Genomic DNA, 19,872 nt, shown 5'->3' with positions numbered 1-19,872 from the left:
TCGTCACCATGCACCCCCGGCGCCTCAGCATCCGCAAAGCTGAGCTGAACCATCCGTGGTGGTGAACGGGTGTCCGCCGACGATGCCTGAGCCTCCAGAGAGGCCGCAGTCGAAGTAGACGTGCGCCCCAACGCTGGAGCGCCTGCAGATTGACTCACGAAAGCCAGGCAGCGAGCTCATCGAGCATCGGGTCGACCCATACGGGGGCCAGCGCCCTCGCATAGCGCCACCACGAGCCAATCAGACTCATGGGGGCAACATTCGGCAGTAGAAGTAGCGACGTTGTCAGTCACAGCAATGTTGATCTCCCTCGCTAGCTTGCTCCGGCGCCGTCAGTGTCGTCGATGGATGTCGTTGGTGCCCCCCACAGCCATCTGTGTGGCTCCGTACGACGCGTGCAGGGAGGGCTGTGAGCCATCACCCCCTGCCACCGACGCCGTAGTCGCGACGCGCCTGGGCCACTTGCAGTCCCTAGCGAGGTGACGATAGCCGTGACCCATGGCAACCGGCAGGTCGCTACTCGGTGTGAGTAGGAAAGGCAGCTAAAACATCTGTCATGTAGCTCTGTCAGGATCTTTCGGGCCTATGGAAGCTGCCTCTCGGTCGAGGCGGCCACGGGTCGTGTCTCCTGCCGTTGGAGAATCTCATGCCACCCATCTGTGTTGGGGGCGAAGACCCATCCGCGACGTCTAAGGCGTTGGCGGACGGGGACGTGACCATCCACAGGCCGAGCAGGGAGGCCGTGCACCACCTGCGTTCAGCCTCTCTGCCGACAACCCAACAAGCCCCGTTGGCCTAATCTTTGGCAGCTAGCGTGAAGTGCCCAACCTCCCATTCAGTATTTCCCGTAGTGGCGCATTCGCATTCGCTTGACCTGGATCTCTTCTCTTCTCCCATTCCCATTTTTCAAACCCTAGATGGCAGAGATCGGCCGACAATTTGTAAACTTTTATAAAACTGTCAGTATTACTTGTAGTAATTTATTGATTTTAAACTGACTTAATTTTTAGGTCTCAAATATAGAGAAGGAAGAGTGGTACTACAAATTTGAGGCTTTTTTTAAAGAGCTGTTGCAAAGAAGGGGAATCACAAGCACTTCTATAAGTTATAAACCATTTAAGTTAGGAAAACTATGTTTTGCCCCTATCTAGAAGTTTAATTATGATTTTATCCCTATTTTTTCAACTTTGAGACCTTCTCCTCCCTTCTCATGTGAAATAGAAGCTCAGACCTACGGTATTTGGGATGGCAGGAAAGGTGAGAAATGTGTAGGCACAATGGGAGGTCTCAAATCCACAACCATGGAAGAGCAAAGGTGGTTTGTTCAACCCTTATTAATTAGTTTTGCGGTTTTTGTTAAAGTGAATTAGCGATGGCTTTAGGCCGGATAAGCTAACTACATATTACTTGTGGTGATTTATAGGCCAACTCACAATGATTTAAAACTCGTTGTTAGAGGTCATTCTTTTTTTTAGCTTGCTAGATAATGGGCCAAAGTCATGGCAACATGCAGAACTTTACCAACCAAAGTTGTTGACACACATAGCTTTGGGTTGCTGCATTTGGTTGATTTCATACCTGAGCATTGCATGTGGGGTTCTAAGCAATACATTACTTTGTGGCGTGATCAGCATGCATTTGGGCATGTAGTTAACTTGGAATTGAAGACATGACTTGTAGGGATTGACAAGTGACTAGAAAGCTTTGCAGCCGTGCTCTAGCTTTCATTGCAAAGCCTGGGAAGTACAAATGGATGACTTTGTCCATTAGTACTTCGCTAACCATTGCCAATTTTGAAATTATGTTTCTTCTTATTTTTTAGTGCAAGTGCTACCGGGAGGGGGAGGATGAGGGGAAGGGGAAGGGGAAGAGAGTCAGGAGAGAACAACAATGACCCAATGTGAGTCATAGTTGTATTGGTGCTCATTTCTACTTACTTCTTGAACTAATCAGTAGCAACTAACTTGTTTGAATACTTTTCAAGCCAAGCTCTATTGAAATGGGAAGGGAAAGAGACAAAGGTAGAGGGAGGGGAAGAGGAGGATGGCGAATAGGAGGAACAATTGGATGGCTAGCTAGTTTGTTAGGTCTCTAGGTAATCCTTGAATGAGATGCTTGCTAGGCAAACTTTTAGCTTTTGTGGACATGGTGACATGGTGCATACTTGTAACTTTTGCGAACATGTTGACATGGTGTATGTGAAACATTGAAATATGACATGGACATTTTGCTTCTCCATGGTTGTTGTCATGTTTTGACATGTACTTCATATTGTTATCATAATGTATCAAAATATTGCTAAGATGCTACCAAAATGTTGAATAGTTTTTTTCAATATTAAATTTGATTTGAAATAATTGAAAATTGTGCCAAATATATTTGACAAAATCTAACCATTTTGTCAGAATATAGTATAAATGTCTTATTCTAAATTAGGAATGAAATCATAAATAGCCCTAAAAATCAGGTGCACAATTACATGGACATATTTGTCTTATGGTATAGAAGTTAAAACCATTAGGGGAAGATTTCGAAATAGGGGTAAAGTAGTGCTTCATTTTGAAAACATAGGGGTAATTCAAAAAATAAAAAACAGAGGCAAAACCATAATTTTGATACAAAATAGGGGTATGAATGCAAGAGCCCCTTATCTCTACCCTTAAAATGATGTAGGAGCTAATGAAACTATTATTTTTGGCTTCACTGGCTTCGGCTTCAGCTTCGGCTCCATCTCTGGCTCCTTCGCGCACAGCAAGGAGCCGGAGATATTTCGAGCTATGCCAAAGCGACCTATAAGTTTGTGATCCCTTTGGACCGTAGGAATTTCGTAGAAATTAGAGCTCAATTTATTTTCATAGAAAAACAGCAAACGGAAAAAAACTATTCCAAAGGGCTTTAAATTTAATGGAAAAAAATCTATTAGTTGCACATGCATCGAGATCCTAGGATTACTAAACCAAACATCTGTTTTTCAATCTGTTTTCACCATCATATTCCCTACGATTTTATCTACAAAACAAAACAAGGTCGACAGTGCTAGCGCCCGGACGTCCGAACGGACGTCCGCGCGTTGCACTCCATTTCACGCGCTCCATGTGGGGCCCGTGCTGTCGAACGACAAGAGGGGAAGGGGAAGACGCCTCCGATTTAGAAGGACCCGGCCACGGCGTCGTATGGGTGCCCTGCTAGCACTGAGAGGAGGACACACCGTGACGATGCAGCTGAAGGCGAGGAGGAAAGATGCAACACCCGATTTGCTTTTGAAACATTTAAATATAACAGTTGCAACATTCGTCTGAAGACAGATGGAACACATTAAACATGCTTCTGAAACACTTAAAAAACACCTGAAAACCATTGCAAATATACACAACATCTAGATAAAACACATGGAACATATGTGTGAAACATATGCAACTCCAGATAAACACACTTGCGACATGCATCCGGAAAACACAGATGAAACATTGGTAACAGACCTTTACAGTATACGTGTACAACCATTGCAACATATGCAACATCCTGATATACTTTTACAACATCCATCTAAAACATTTGCAACATACCTCTGGAACATTTGAAACACTCGAAACATACGCTTGCAATATGCGCTTGCAACAAAATATGGTAGCCAGGTGGGCGGAGCACGACACACGGGATTCCGGCCGTGCGGTCGCGGTGGAGAAGGAGGATGGTAGCGAGCGGGCGGCTGGGCGGGCCCCGGCGATAGGGCACACATGGTGCCGCGTGGTAGAGGCGACAATAGCTGTCGGGTGGTGCGGCCTCGCGCGGCCAACATGCCGCTACGGTGCGTTCGTGGGGGAGCACGCCGCGGTGGAGAGGAAGGCGGCGGGAGGCGCAATAGAGAGAGGCGTGTGAGAGCCGCGACGGAGCCGGTCACGGAGCGGACTCGCAGTGATGCGTGATTTTTTTTTAATATGTGGTGACTGTGGAGGGAGCGGGGCGCAGATGAAAGTCTGGCTCCCAGCATTACCGAACAAGATCACACATCACACACGCCACATGGCTATGTTCCGTTGAAGAAAAATATATGTGGACCCAACACATTATACTTGTAGTCGTGACAACATTTCACGTGATTCTCATCAAACAAAAATTTTACTGGCACTGCTCAAAATTTTGACGTAGCCATGAGGCATGACATGAACCAAACAATTGTCCAAGTTTTGGCACTGCCCTGTTGGCCTGGTTGACCCTGGCCAAATTTTGGCTTTGCTTATTACATTTGTTCTACAACCAAACAGGCGCTCAGTGACGTCGGTTTCCGCCGCCCTTGTCACTGAATCCGCGTCCCATATGGCCACACTCTACTGCCTCGCCGCGGCCAAGCAGCTGCGGTCCCTTCCCCGTCCCCGGCCACCAAGGAAGCCGGTGGCAGTATCGGTAAGAGCCCAGGATGGTGATCCCGTGCGGTCAGAATCGGGGTTCCCTTGGGGAATTTGGGTTGACGGGTGTGGTCGGAGGGCTCGGGTGGTGCAATGCCTGGTGTTCGTTGAAATGTCTGCGCGGACTGTCGTGTCTCTTTTTGCCTCTCTCTTTACTTTTTTCTTTCTTGGACCGTTAGCTGCATCAACGCTAACTGAACATCGGTGCTGTGTGTCCACCTTGCAATATTCAGCACAACATCGTAATGCATCAGAGGATGCTAACTGAACATCAGTTCTGGCCACATTGCATTGTTTGATTTGGGCATTGCGGATTTGAATACCGGGGATTTGCATGTTTTGGACCTGTTTAATGTCTGAGTATGACATTGCCAGCGTGCATAATATATGTGCATGCTGTCTTATATGGTTCGCGTTTTATTTGCCCTGGCCTATACGCACCGTGGTTTAGGTGCAGAGTTCAATCTATTAGTTGTATGAGTGATGCTTATAATTTATCTTATTGATTCTAGTTATTATAATTCTGTAGCTGGCTCTTTGACAGTTTACTTTGTCTGCAAAGTGTTCTCATGCTGTTATTAGTTTTAGCGATATTAAAGTGACTTTATTGAAACATCAGGCTTATCCTACTTCTTTATAGAACTGTATCATTAATGATTTTGTAGTTCTCAATTCTCATTTCTACTGAACTTGTCATAGTCACAGAGTACCTGATGCAACAATTGATGGCAGTAGGCACCCTTTGCAGTTGTCAAGGATGTCTGTGAAACTAAATGGAATTCAAATACCAATTTATGCTATGAATTATATATTGGTACCACGGCATTATCCAGCAAGTATGTGGTGCCTCTCATTTAGGTACTTTTTCTGAGCTTGCTTGTAAATTTAATTTTGTTTCAATGTAATCAATTCTTGTTGGTGCTACAATCACAGGAAAAGAAACAACACAGGATAGAGCTTGCATTTAATAATTAATTGTAGTGGTCGGAGGGTCTCACCAACTGCTGGAACAACTGTTGCTACATGCTATCAGCTGGATGATTTGTGATACCATTATCGAGCCATGATCTTCTGTATATGATAACTTGATAAGGACGGCATTTTGCCAATGGATGCTGAAAAAATACTGCTGTATGGTTTATTTAAGCAAGACCAACACATGCTTGTTGTCTGGTACAATCAGGAGGGTGTTGTGTATGTTGATGTTTCACTTGTAGGGCACTCAATTTAGCATGGGGAGATACCTGAGATATCCTCAGATTCTTCAACCTTATAAGTTGTGTTCCAGAACATTTGCTGAAGAGGACATCTGAATAGTGAAATAACAGTATTTTGTGATGGTGACTTTTTATTTGGTATGATGTTTGAGGTGAGCTCAGTTATTGAGTACTTAATTGGTATCAGTTCATCTCCAAGTTGTAATTGATAGTTAACTGCTATCAGATGAAGTATTAATGTCAAATTTGTTATCTTTTCAGAAACAAAATAAAAGATGGATAAGAGCTCAGAGACCACAGACCATAGGGAACTTCCAGTGTTCTGTCACAGACATCTTCCTTAATATTCCCATGGAATATGAAACAGAGACTACTAAAATGCATAGGGCTTTACCTGTACTAGACATTAGTATGCTACTTGCTATTTACATTGCACTGGTGAACTTGATACAAACATGCTGGCCTATCCCTAGTAGTTCCTACATGTAAACCTAGTTCATGATGCACATCCACTACATCTAACTTACCAGTGGTCTCAGGATACCATCTATATCAATGGTCGATGATTCATTAGTATCACTGCACGAGGCTTGTGCTGTCAGGCTCTGACTCTCACTTGGGTTTTGCCAGAAGTTCCTGCGTACACCACTTGAGCTCAGGCTATTTGCTGCAAGGCTGAGGTCTGTCAGCAAAGGCTGCAGAGGGGTGCTGCCTTCAAGCAGGCTAACAACTTTCGACATCTTTGGTCTGAGTGTAGGTGCTGCAGTTGTGCATAGCAGGGCAACATTCAGCATGAGGAGCGCCTCTTCTGTTGAGTAATTTGATCCTAGATCTGGATCTACCAATTCCAGTAGAGTTCCTCTTTCATGTAGAACACAAGCCTGGAAAAGATTTGGAAGATGCCATTAACTTACTAATCGAGGTATGTACATCTGAATAACATAAGAACTGGTAGGGTTTGACATTCTGATATAACACAATTTCCTCTGGCTATGCAGAAAATGAGGTACTGTTTTCTCAGTTGGTCACTCTAGTCTAGAGGTAAAAATCATAACAATGACTACTCTGTGGCTCTCTTGGGTGGAAACCCTCTCGTAAATCCCTCCCTTACAGATTCACCTCTCTCTCTCTCTCTCTGTCTTCCCTATTGCAACTTATGTTTCTGTACAGTTTCTTAGCCCCTTTCTTTATATATATGTAGTATTTATACAAAAATAAGATCTCCCCTACTCTATCCGTTTCAAAAAAAAGAACACTCTGGGATGGCTAGAATTTTTTTCTTAAGGATCAAATAAGTCAGAATTTAATGCACAGTGGAAATTCATGTATAAACAGAAGTTTTTTTAGTAAGTACAAAAGGACAGGATGCAGGATTTGAGCTAATGTTACTGTTGATATGATAAGTTAATATTAAATTCGCTTCCATATGAAACATCCTAGTGTTTAACAAAAAAAGGATCATGTCCCAACAATATGGACAACTCATTTGTAGCAGAAACAACTATCTGAGGTCATTGCTTCAATGTAAGGTGATCATATAGCAAACCCCCATCCAACATGGTCTAAACTCCAAACTGATGTTTACGAATGGATCAAGATTCAGGAGTTACCCAATCTAAAAGATAAACAAAGTCTTCCTTCGGCCTGTAGTTTGTGTTACTTTTTCCGCTGACAATTTCCAAAACAACAACACCAAAACTGTATACATCAGCTTTGTCTGTTAAATAACCACGCATAGCATACTCAGGAGCCATGTATCCGCTGCATGAATACAAAACAATCAAGTCATCTGTAAGTTATGCTGTTTTATAGACTTACTAACAAATGCTCAGATAAGTTCTTCAAATAGGAACTGATTAATATCATTAAGTGTCTTATTCAGGGAAACTGTCAATATGCTGCTGACTTCATATTTCTCTAGTGTTTTCTCTATGTTAAATATTTTCAGTGTTTATGAGGTTTTTAGTGTTTTCCGCTAGGTCAAATGTTCCCATGTTCGTTGTATCCATTGCTTTCAAAGTTCAAACTGTCTTCCCTGCTAGAGATTCTTATCTGTAGCCTTAAGGTCAATAGGATTTTAAAGAAAACAAGGGTATGGGATGAAAACACTTACATAGTTCCAGCTACTTTTGTGCTTATGTGGGTGTGATCATCTTCATTAAGCTTTGCTAGCCCAAAATCTGAGATCTTGGCATTCAAATCTTTGTCGAGCAGTATATTGCTGGCCTTGATATCTCGGTGCACGATCCTTATTGCAGAATCCTCATGCAAATATGCTAGACCTCTTGCTATTCCAAGGCAAATCTTATGCCTTGCTCCCCAATCCATTCTCAATCTATACTGTTCAACTGGACACAGCGGTAACATTCCGTAGACATAGTCTGAGTTCTATGTAGCATAAGTTTAAAAAGGGTAAACCAAGAAACATGGAGAGTATTTTTACCGAAAAGAGCTCGTGCAAGGCAATTGTTTTCCATATACTCATAAACTAGCGACAGCTGGTTTCCTTCTGTACAGCAGCCATAGAGTTTGACAAGGTTAGGATGCTGCAGTGCAGATATCATGCCTATCTCATTCACGAATTCCCGATTCCCTTGTTTAGACCTTGATGACAACTGCTTGACAGCGATGATGGTGCCATCAGATAATAAACCCTGTCGAGTCAGTGAAGGCAATGTGCCAGTGTAAGAGTTGTACTTTAGGTCTTTAGCAGTATTAACCTCAGAATAATTTATGTGTGCAAAGCAATGCTAACTGACCTTGTATACTGAACCAAATCCTCCTTCACCAATCTTGTTAGCTGCATCGAAGTTCCTAGTTGCTGCTTTGATTTGACGCAAGGTGAAGGAGCCAATTTGCAGGTCAAGGGCTCTGAGTTCTGCAGGATTTATGTTTGGTCATTATACTAAGATACATAGGGATGATTTCTTTGTTCCCACAGCAATATGCAAAAGCTTTACTATGCTGGCTTAATTGTTTGTTGTCAAGGAAAAATTTTAAACTATAAGATCTTTGTTTATTTTGGATCCACGGTATTATCTTGCAATTCCTAGTGCAGCTTAGTTAGGTGTGCTCTAGCATGTGGAGTTCACAAAAAATTGAAAGATAGTTACCAGTTTATTAAATAACACAAAATTTGAAACAAGAAAAATAACCATATACCTTTATGCATCGAACTCTTTCTCTGCTTCTTAATAATACAATAAATGCCGACGATCAGAGCAGCGAATATTGCTACAATAGGGATTCCAATTATTAAAGCAATAGATGCCCTTGAACTCCGTTTTTTGCTACTTCCAGCTTTGGGAGGCTCAACAGCCAATGGAATCTGGAAATCTGAACATGATCAACATAAACCACAACTGCCAGATCAGTATGGGAAATAACAGCTTTCTTTCGAAACTATAATCTGCAAGTGTTCAATATTTGTGTCAGGATTCAAAGGAACAGACTTGGAGTTACTGATATTGCAGATATCAGTGGGCCATAAGAACCTCTATATGGAATGCCAGTTGTCCCTCTTCCTGCCCAATAGAACTGAATCTCTAGTGTGTGATTTGTGACATATGTTTGAAAAGACTTGATAACTGGCTTTGCAGCCGCACCGGCCGACTGTTCAATGTCGAAATCCTCTAGCACCATTCTTCCCTGAGGTTAAAGAGCCCATCTTTTATATCACTGCTAACAAAGGGAAGTTTTATAATAGAAAGGAAACGACCAACATCTAGTTCACCTGTATAAACACGTTGAATCTTCTTTTGCCAAGGCTATAATATGTGCTGTCATTTGTGAAAACAATTTCAGCAAAATGGAGATTAACTGTGTAGCTCCCACTTAACATGCAAAGCCCATAATATGTGAGGGAAAGAGGAGAAAGACGGGCTTTGGTGTACAGATCTGAATTGGGCACGACCAATGTTGATGCGCTTGTTGCAATGTAGTCATCGTCATTTATGTTGTCATCCATGAAGTTCCCGGTGCTGCTGAATGCCCAGTTCAAGCCTGGGGATACATACAGCAATGATGCCCCTTTGGGTGTTGTGTCAGCTTCATATTTAGTTCTATTGATAGTTGCTTCTTTGTCACCGCAATTGATATGCAATGAAGAGTGATCTGCGAAAATGTGTAGGTAAGTTTTCCTTGCATCTGAAACAAGAACACTAGCTATGACCTTGGCTTTATTTACTAAAAAAACAATGTACCTTTGTGTAGGAAGTAAGCCCTAATACCAGTAAGTGATTTTAAGGGGCTTGTGTTTAGCACTTTTACTAATAATCCTACAGGCTATAGCAATCTTTAACTTATCCAAAGTTCATTAATCATTATCAATGCTGCTCTTGTCTGTCATAATAATAAACAAAATCGACTTGTTGGGGAAAGACCGCCCCCACATACTGCACTAAGAAGATTAGAAGAAGTTTCTCGGGTGCAGGCTGAGAGACACCCGAAAGGTTGGCTGTCCTGAACATGCCACTGAGCGCCCAGGACACATGCCGACAAGGTGTATCTCAATGCATTATGGTGTACCGATGCTTTAGAACTAACTGTGAATCAACACTAGGGATCAACTTACATTGTCCATTCGAAGCAACACATGGAAAATTCCTCTTTAAGCATGGCTGAATACTATTTCTGTGCACGGAAGGCAAACGTGGGAATTAGAACATTTTATTATTTCTAGACAGGTCCATGGTTTAAACTTTATTATTAAATTGAAGCAACGAGATAAAGGATCTTACAAACTGTTCGCTTCAGCTGAATAGCTCTCCACGAGATTGCTGCAGTTGAAGGATTCGTAGGAAAGGGTTATGTTGTGTATTTTCTTAAGGATTCTGAAGAGCAAGAAGACAAGGTATCATGCTAAAGCTTTCTTACACACTCCCTTGAAGGCATTGGCTAGGACCTGAACTCCCTGTCGTGAAGTTATTAAAAGATATGTCCCTGCATATGATCATTTTCTGTTATATTGGGTTGTATTGAAAGCTTGACTTCTTGTCGCCAAAAAAAAAAAAAAAGAAAGAAAGAAAAAGAAAGAAAGAAAGAAAGAAAGCAAGCTTGCCTTCTTGCTTTTTAGTTCCATAATATGGGGTACTTAATTACATGTACATACAGGTATTGAGCAATTTTTTTTCTATGCAGCCACCAGTTAAACAAGAGTGGACATAGGAAGAAAACTCAACTGGTTCAATGCTATTTCCATCATGACATGTATCATGGATGCATTTTAAAAATAGAAACATTTTATCAGTTTTCTACTATTCATGTATGAAGACCATTTATCCAGCAATTGGCATAGTATTAACACACCATCTTAGAATTAGAAAGTTGAAGTTGTACTTTCTTAAGTTCTTAACTTTTATGATAGCTCTAAAACGTCCTGGAAAAGAAAGGTATGCGGTATTTCCATGGATGTTTGTAGGTATCGGCTCATTGACCTATCTATTTATAAGAGATATGGGTTCTTGATTCAGCATTGATGCCTCAGAGTGTGGAAGTAGGTTATTACTCACGCAATCTTGTTTCTTCTTAGTAACCATCCAGGTATGTTCCCAGTGAGTGAATTTCCAGTTAGATATCTGCAGGCAATTTTGGTAGAAGCACATTCAAGAAAGGGGCACAATGAAGTATCATGTTTATTTCAATTTATGAAAGTGCCACTACTTACATGTAATCCACAGCTCCCATGCTAGCAAAAGAAGGTGGTATTTCTCCACTCAGTTTATTAAAGCTGAGATCCCTGCATAGACAATGTTATAATAAAATATGTGAATAATAAAAACATTCTAGCGCTTACATAAATTGTGATTTATTACAGATGCTTAAGAGTTGTCCATGTGCCAATGTAATGAGGTATGCTTCCACTGATGGAACAGTTCCTTAGTACCCTACATTTGAGTATCATATGAGATATGACAGACAGCATATGGCAAGCTTGAACTTCAGTAAACCACAAACTTACAATTTGTTCATGGATGTCATTCGACTTAAATCAGGGAAAGATGAACCACTACCTCTCAGGTCACTAATCCTCCTGTTTCACACAGAAACACAACCAGGATTTAGTGAAAACTAATAATATCTTTTTTTATGGTGGAGCAGTAAGGACTTATACCCAGTAAGTGATTATCATTATATATATGTAAAATTATGAGAACAATAATTTCAAACATTTTCACTGACGTACAGATCAGAAAGGTTTGTCAATTCAGATAGGCTCGAGGGAAGTGGCCCTTCCAACAAAGATCCTTCGATTTGCCTGCACCAAGAGGAGTTACATACTTACAATACATAAAGAAGGTATAAGCATGTGATTTCTGCGGGTATAAGATATGTTTCTTCATAGATTCACTGACTCACAATTTTTCAAGCCTTTTCAATTTACCCCAAAAATCAGGCATCCTTCCAGAAAAATTGGTGCTAGAAATCCTCCTGTTACCAGTTTCAATAGTTAAAAATTAACAAAAGACTCTTCAAAGTGAAACGAAGTGGCAAAAGAATACAGATGAAGGAGTAGTCTTACAAATCAGTTATATTACTGAATAGCGAAAGAGCAGTTGGAAGGGGTCCAGTGAACTCATTGGTTGATAATATTCTAAGTTACAGGATGAGAATGTAAGTCATCAGAAACTACATTGACCAATAATCATATTTTAAGATAAATACACTCACAGCTTCTCTATTCGAATTAGATGCCCAATTTCAGGAGGCATTGGCCCATAGAACTCATTGCTTTCAATGCTCCTGCAAATTAATTTGCCAGCCATAATTCGGAAAGGGTACTCATGAAGTAATTAATAGAAATACTAGTTTCTTTCAGGCTCTTACAGGTTAGTCAGGGTTGTGATCCTCGTGAGAACCATGGGAAAAGGCCCTGACAATCTGTTCCCCATCAGTGACCTGCATGGCTTTGGCATCAACAGATCAACAACATGCTATGTGTGATTCTGTTTGTTGTACAAAATGAATTATTAAAATCTGGGCCATGGATGTTATAGTCAGATGAACAAGAATTCACTATTCTAACAAGACTGTAAAGGGAGACTACTAGATTGTTGGTCACTGCTAAATTTATTTATTTTTTCTTGTCTTGAACCTAAACAATATATGAACTACTGAAAAGGTTGGTATAGGTGCACAGATGATGACTAGTATACACAAAGTTGGCTTTTGACATGGGACAAAAGCCACCTAATCTATCACAGCATCCTGATGCGGGAAAAATTGTCCTTGGGACTGGTCTAATTTGTTGCTATCATAGATATTTCTTGCCGACACCCTAGGCCCTACACCACAGACGAGACAATGACTGTGGCTTCACAAAGTGCAGGAAAATCACTACCCAGTGGCACGAATCTTTCCCTGAGGCTCCATAATCAGCTCCACACACTACATTTTGTTCTACTACCAGTCAACCAGTCAAGCAGACAATGGGCAGGTAAAGTGCAAGGGCACTCACAGTCCTTGTAACTTCATCCAGGCCCACTGGTCAGGCACTCCACCATGAAACAAGCTCCTGCTTAGATCTCTGCAGCACGGAAACGACGCATTTACGTTTTCTTTCTTTATGATATTATTTTTTAACGTAATTCTTTATGATATTATTACTATATGTGTTTTTTTGACACGAGGAACCTTCCCCATTTCCATTGATATCAACGGAAATACAGCGTTTTAATATTACTATATGTGTTATGTTGCCATAGCTCTTAACAGCTGAAGCTTGTGGCACCGATCATTTTGACCAACAGTTGACTAATTGAGATTGAAAACTCACAGCTGGAGGAGGTTGGGGAGGTCAGCGAAGTCTGGCGGGAGCTCACCGGAGAAGTTCTGCCCCTTGAGGAATCTGCAAATTAAAGATTATCATGGTGCCAACTGCCAAACCGGGTGATGTGGTTTCGTTGGCTCAAGGAATTAAAGAAAAGAAAATTGGGTCAAAAAGGAGTGTGTGGAGAAGTGAAGCGTACATCTCGGTGACATGGCAGACGGTGCCGTTAGAGAAGGTGCAGTCACAGTGCACCCCAGAGTCGCCTTGGTCGCAGGGACCGGTGCCGGCGGTGAAATCCCAGCTGGACACACCCAGTCTGACTGCGATCCGTCGAAGGACGCGCGCTGCAGAAGGAGATTGCAACAACACGGTTTCAGCAGATGGGGAGAACGCAGCATCTGAGTTGAAGAGAAAGAGGGAGAACACAGCATCTGAGTTGAAGAGAAAGAGGAGGAAATTAAACGAATTTCTGTTTAGTTGCAGGCAGCAGCATGCCAGGCATTTTGCCCGTCTCCATTGCTGGTTTGGTTTGCAGCTGAGACTCTGATCAGTGACCACATTCACATTTGCCAGATGATCTGTGAACGTCCAACCAAAGGCGTGTTGCCCTGAATTTCCAGGTAAGCATGCATTCCCCTAGTGAAGTTATGGAGTTCTTCATTTTCCCCCCCAAAAGGGAACTTTTGTTTAAAAGAAACTGTTTCTTGGAGATTCTTTGGCAGGTGTTGCAGCAATTAGGCAGCTCAAAAGAGTGAAGAGTCCGAAGCAAGGGTTGGAAGCTGGACAAGAAGGCTGCCTGGCAGGCAAAGAACATGCTCCATGCGCAGCCATTTGTTTTGCGTCAAAACCAGTAAGGCAACAACTGAACTGAAAAAGAAGGTGCAATCAATCAATGCAGTACAGCAGCGGGGCGAGAGTAAACACCTTCAGCTGGAACGAGGCTCGGAGTCGAACGAGCGGCCGCCTCGCTCCGCCCTGCACCATGGACGGCCTCGGCGAGCAGCAAGCCGAGGAAGAAGACCATGCAGAAGCAGCTCCAGCCACATGGACATGGCGGCCTACACGCCATCTCTCTCTGTTCCAAGTGGAGGTGGTGAACTGGCGATCAGGTGAAAGTAGTGGAGGGACCGGAGGGAGGAGTGAGTGACTTGCTATCTATATCCCTTTTTTTCTCTCGTATATAAAAGGCATCTCGGTCTTTTGGAGTCTTCTCCGCAGTATCATTGGCGGCATCGGCATGGCACGGCATTGGTGTCGCTGCACTACTGCACCTCTCCGTACGAGACGTCTCACGAGTGCGCAGGTGGAATTGCTTTTTGGTTGCGCTGCAGCCTGCAGGCCTGTGAGAATCTCAAGCGGCTCGAGAGGGAAACCGTCCCTGTTTGGGGTCAGGATGGGAAGCCGTTGACGACGAGGAGCAGAAGTTGGTCTCCTTGCCTGGTCTAACTTCCGGTTCCGGATGCAATGCACTACTGCCTGGCCCCCTTAAAATCTTTGACATGGATTATGCCAAAGATTTAAGGGGGTGTTGAGCTTGAGAAATTGTATGATTCATGCTCTTTGAACCGAAAAAAAGAACCGAATGAATTAGGAATGAGGGATAGAATAATAATTTTACTAAAATTTGTAAAATAAACTCAAGATATCTTAGACAAGATGATTGCTTAAACGGAAGGGGCCAGCGCCCGAACGTCTGGACGGATGGTGCGTCCGGACGCCGCTCCTGCGCCACCTCCGTACGCCCGCACGATTCGCTCGCCCACACTCAGGCGTACGCGGGGACAACCCGAGCCCGCTCCATTCTGACGCAGCACCGTGCCTCCTCCGTCACGCGCACCCATGGGAAGCCCACTCCCTTTTCACGTGCTCGCATGCACATGGGGGCCGATTCCAGTCACCTGCCCTGCCTGTGTATGCGCGCCACAAAGGTGTCTGCCGCCCTTAGGCACCCGCACGGTGACCCACGGCGGCGCCCCAGCAGCAGTAGCAGACGGCTGCGGCAGGCCACTGTCCGCCAGCTATCGGCTCTATTGCAACATGTGCTCTCCCAGATATACTTTTGAAACATCTAGATATGCAATATGCAGATTTACTTTTGCAACAACCAAATCAAACACTTGCAACATACGTTTGAAACACCTGGAACACTTGAAAACATACGCTTGAAACATGCATATTATGCAACATCTAGATATACTTCTACAACATCCAGATAAAACACCTGAAACATATGTCTGAAATAACAGAAACACTTGAAACATACGCTTGCAACATGCGTATATAGCTATTGCAACATTTGAAACACCCAGATGACACACTTGAAACATACGTCTGAAACACTTGAAAACACTTAAAACACGACATCGCTAACGACCATGGCCTACCTGTTGGGGAAGTGCAGTATCCAACAAGCTCGGGTAGCGTATACCTCCGCCGCAGGCCTCTGGACCGCGTCCACGCCACGGTGTGGGACATGGCAGGGAAGATCGGCAAGGACAGATGGAGGCCGCCCTTGCGGAGGCGCTGGAGTGGCTGGAGGAGCGGGATAGCGCCACCGGATGAACAGCGGAGGAGGATTATGAGGAGAAGCTCAGGGAGGTGGAGGTGTGCAGCCCAATCATCAAGAAGGTGGGGGCGGCGGGGATGGGGGCGTGGCGCAGGATGGGCGTGCGGCGCAGGCTTGGCTTATGGTGAACGGAGAATGGATAAGAGAGCGGATGGATAAGATCGAGAGGGAAGGTGAGCGATGGACTGCTTTTAGTGGGATGTGGGCCTGCATTCGATGCGTCCGGACATTAGGTAAGTAGCATTACCGTTGCTTAAACCCAACACCTCTGTGTGTGTTATATACACCCTATAATAAGGAACTAATCATGCACTTCCCCTAGCTGGATAGTATAGTATCACATGCTAACAGTGTACACCTTCTCATCGGTGTGAACGCTCTCTTCAACATGCCAAGTAAGCCTGTTCGGGAGGCCGTAAACGATCGTGGATTATTTACTGCTGACTGGTTTGGTGTGAGAGAAAAACACTGTTCCTGGCTGGAAATTTACGATCGTTTACGAGCAAGCGAACAGGCTGTTAGTATACGTGGTATAAATATAAATAAATAATAATAACTGTAGTTTTCATGCACGTTTTTCAGGGTTCCTCTTTTGTTCTCCGGTCCAACTTCCAGCCTGGCGGTGGTGGGCTTGTCGGTCCCGATCGGAGTCAAACTGTTGACTTAAACAACGTCTACGCTGAACGTACGGGTGAAGACCCATGCAATAGACGATGATGCATCGCTGTCTTGACAACCTGGACGATTGGGGCCGGAATAGACGTGTCTAGGGGACAAGCGAAGCTCTTCTGATCCGCAGCTTCGGTGCCGCCAAAAAAATTCACATGGATTCGGATTCTGCCTACGCCTATTAGTACTCTCTTCTATCCTCAGCCTCGAGCTCCACTGCTTGAACGTTCGTATCAGAGGCTCGGAGCAAGATTTTTGTAGCCCTACAGTATTTGTTTCCTTTTTTCCTCCCCACACCCCACTGGCCACTTTTCTTATTTCCTGTGGTTGTTACATTTCTTCGATCGATGTTCTATTCGCTTGGCTGATAAACCATGGCTGAAAATACTGTTGACGAATTTGTTGTGAGAGAAAAATAATGTTTGTTGACTGGAAAAAAAAAAATGAACAAACGGGGCGCGAATTGTCCGTCAGCAGAAATCACTATGTCTGACACTGCAGGCCTGCAGTGTAAGTTTTTCCGGTCCTGAAAAATACAACTGTAGCCTGTAGGTTGGGGTTCCATCCCTTATTATTAAGTTATTATTACCATGTGTCGGTAGCGCTAACTGCAACTACACACTGTTTACTGTAGGTTGGTATATACTATACAACTGATACTATATATTTATCTAGTCCCTTTTTAAATGTCGTTTTCACTTCCTAAGAAGTCAATATACTCAACTTTAACCAAATATATACCAGAAAAACAATATTTATGGTACATAATTAGTATTATTAGATAGATCGTTAAATATATTTTTATAATAAACTTATTTGGTACTATTTTCTATAAATCTAGTCAAATTTAACATAATTTCATCGGCACGAATACCATAGCGACACTTAAAAAAGACATAGTGAGTGATCACGTAGACGCAGACAACCCCTATAAGATTAGGCAGCTGTCAGTGTCAGGTAGTTGAAATAGAAGTCTCTTTCACACATTGATCACCCCATAATTTTCCAATCAGTACAGTGGCCTAGTCAACTAGTAGCATGCGTCTTATCAAGATTTACTTGAGCCTGTAGTTAATAACAATAATATCATTTTGAGAATTTTAATGTTTATATTTTTTCTTCATGCCTCATGAGTATTTAGGTTTTTAATAACTATTAAGAACCCTATGCTATACAACACTTGAGTGTTTCTACCCTTCTTAAACACTTGGATTTTTGTTCTCCTCCCTCTTTACATGCCTTCTCCATCTCTAGTGGCTTTAAAAGAAAAATACGGGGAATCAGAGGGTGGAAGGCTAGACCAGCAGTCATGGCATGCACGGGAGCGGTGAGGCGAGGTGGTGGGGGAGCCACTGGTTTGGGCAGCGCAGGACAACGGTTGGGCCGACGCTGGAGTGGCGGCAATCATAGCAGTAGCAAGGCTCTGGAGTGGCGCAGCTAGGTTAGCATTTCATAAGGCGGTAGTTGTGGATCCTACGACGTGGAACCACAGGAGACGAGATAGGTGGGTGAGATGGGGGCTTCATCAGCCATGGTGGCTATGTGAAGAAGAAATGGCTATATGGTTGAACAAGAAAAGAAATATAGTTGTTCGATCTTGATCGGACAGAAAGAAATCAAATGCTGAGGTCCTATAAACACCCGTGTGTTGAGCATATGAAAGTGCATCTAGGCTCTAAGTGGATTTTGGTGGATTGCATGACAACACGAGTAAGAGATTAATGAATTTTATGAAGATTGTAGGTATTTAGTTTCAAGTATAATTGATATGGTTTGAACTCATATCGTGAAGGAAACGACATAAATGAGAAATGAGTCCAAGTTAATATGATAAAATGCATACATTACAAGCATGTGATGAATATAGCAAAAGGGCTATGGTTTGATGGATATCTATTGCTCTCTCATGTGAAGCTTAATCATATCGTGCAATGTAGATACTGTGTTTCACAATTGATGAATTGGCAAGCATGATTATCAAGTGAAGATGAGACATAATTGATTGCATATGGAATAATCTCACTCATGAAGCTTGCTAGTTCAAATCAAGTAGAAAATAACAATGCAAATAAACGTATGCTTATTGTTGGTTCAAACCACCATGTGGCTTAGGATGGCCTAAAATGGTAAAGATAGCAAGGAAAGGGCTTCAAGGGACTAAGAAAAGGTAAAGGGCAAGTGACGGCTTGTGCGTCGATGGACCGCAAAGGTGAAAAATAGAGTACTTGCATTGAGTCTTGACACTTACCTAGCTATGGAAGTCACATTCTATGGAGAATCAAATCATTATTGAATTATATGGAAAATGATTTTTTGGATGGAAAATGTAGTCTTGATCAAATGGTTTGAGAAATTTAAAGTCATAGCTCAAGGTGGTTTAGCTCATGGCAAGGAAGGTGTTGGATACCCTCAAATGATGAAGATTGATATTTGAAGAATGAGAGACTCAAGTGTGGATTATTTGCATATCTTTAAAATCTTGAGTTTGGTATTGATATACTATTAAGAGGGATACAACACTAAGTGATAGATGAGGACTAGAAGTGATTAGCATAGAAACGAGAGCTAGTTGCGAAAAGGCTGGGAAAACCGATGAGCCTGCAGGTTTGCCTATTAGAGTGTCTAACGGCTAGTTGGCTGGAGAAACCAGCTAAGTAGGTTTTCATTGGTAGGTCCATAACAACTAGTTTTCATGGGATAGGTATTTATACCCCTCCAACGCCCCTTTGTGTGTTGTAGGTGCATTCCAAAGTGTTCTAACTTCAAAAAATAGCCTTGTGAGAGCTCCCACTTCACTCTTTATGGGATATGTGTAAAAAAGTGAGATATCCTTTGAATTGAAGAGCAAAATTTTGAACTTGTGTGAGCACTAGAGAGATAAACCAAGACTTGAGCACTTTTATGGTACCGTCAAGATTTATGGTGAAGCATTTGTTACTCTTAAAGTTTGGTTCCTAGACAGCTAGGCATAGCCAGTGAGGACCCAAACTTGTGGAGTGCCGCAAGGAGTTTGTGAGAGCTACGATCTTGCCCCCAAAAAGGAAAAAATCATCTAGTGAAAGAGTGGAAAGTGGTCGAGAGCAACCTAGCTAGAGCTCGATCATGGCTGGTCGCTCATGGCTTCCACAACAGAGACATATGATCCAAGTGGGATCTAAACTCCAAGAAATACATCGCTATCTCTTTTCTCAGCTTGTCTCACATTTGTAATAATATGACAATTGTGAATATGTACTATACTACCTG

At 42.7% G+C, this 19,872-nt stretch overlaps 1 protein-coding gene and 1 pseudogene across 5 annotated transcripts; one reads left to right on the top strand and one right to left on the bottom strand.

Annotated features, from left to right (window-relative positions):
- The first annotated feature begins 4,336 nt into the window (after nt 1-4,336).
- On the top strand, nt 4,337-6,011 carry LOC136548603 (probable NADH kinase; annotated as a pseudogene).
- On the bottom strand, nt 5,951-14,698 carry LOC136549766 (probable LRR receptor-like serine/threonine-protein kinase At1g07650). Of its 5 annotated transcripts, XM_066541177.1 has the most exons (24): nt 14,316-14,698; nt 13,591-13,735; nt 13,398-13,469; nt 13,080-13,148; nt 12,449-12,520; nt 12,293-12,364; nt 12,144-12,215; nt 11,981-12,052; nt 11,808-11,879; nt 11,583-11,654; nt 11,437-11,508; nt 11,289-11,360; nt 11,134-11,199; nt 10,499-10,564; nt 10,363-10,401; nt 10,197-10,255; nt 9,357-9,736; nt 9,076-9,271; nt 8,786-8,959; nt 8,383-8,501; nt 8,067-8,277; nt 7,737-7,971; nt 7,234-7,384; nt 5,951-6,504 (listed from the first exon to the last, which is right to left on the bottom strand). In XM_066541177.1, exons 1-24 carry the CDS (start codon nt 14,458-14,460, stop codon nt 6,142-6,144), a joined length of 3,066 nt encoding a protein of 1,021 aa, XP_066397274.1. In that variant the 5' UTR covers nt 14,461-14,698; the 3' UTR covers nt 5,951-6,141. The 5 variants fall into 5 exon arrangements, with proteins under 5 accessions (XP_066397274.1, XP_066397275.1, XP_066397276.1 ...); XM_066541178.1 differs by lacking the exon at nt 11,437-11,508; XM_066541179.1 differs by lacking the exons at nt 13,591-13,735; nt 14,316-14,698 and having other exon boundaries at nt 12,449-12,567; nt 13,398-13,446.
- Nucleotides 14,699-19,872: the final 5,174 nt, after the last annotated feature.

Source organism: Miscanthus floridulus, chromosome 4 (assembly GCF_019320115.1).
Source record: "Miscanthus floridulus cultivar M001 chromosome 4, ASM1932011v1, whole genome shotgun sequence".
Lineage (NCBI taxonomy): Eukaryota > Viridiplantae > Streptophyta > Magnoliopsida > Poales > Poaceae > Miscanthus > Miscanthus floridulus.
This window is presented reverse-complemented; position numbering and strand designations above follow the sequence as displayed.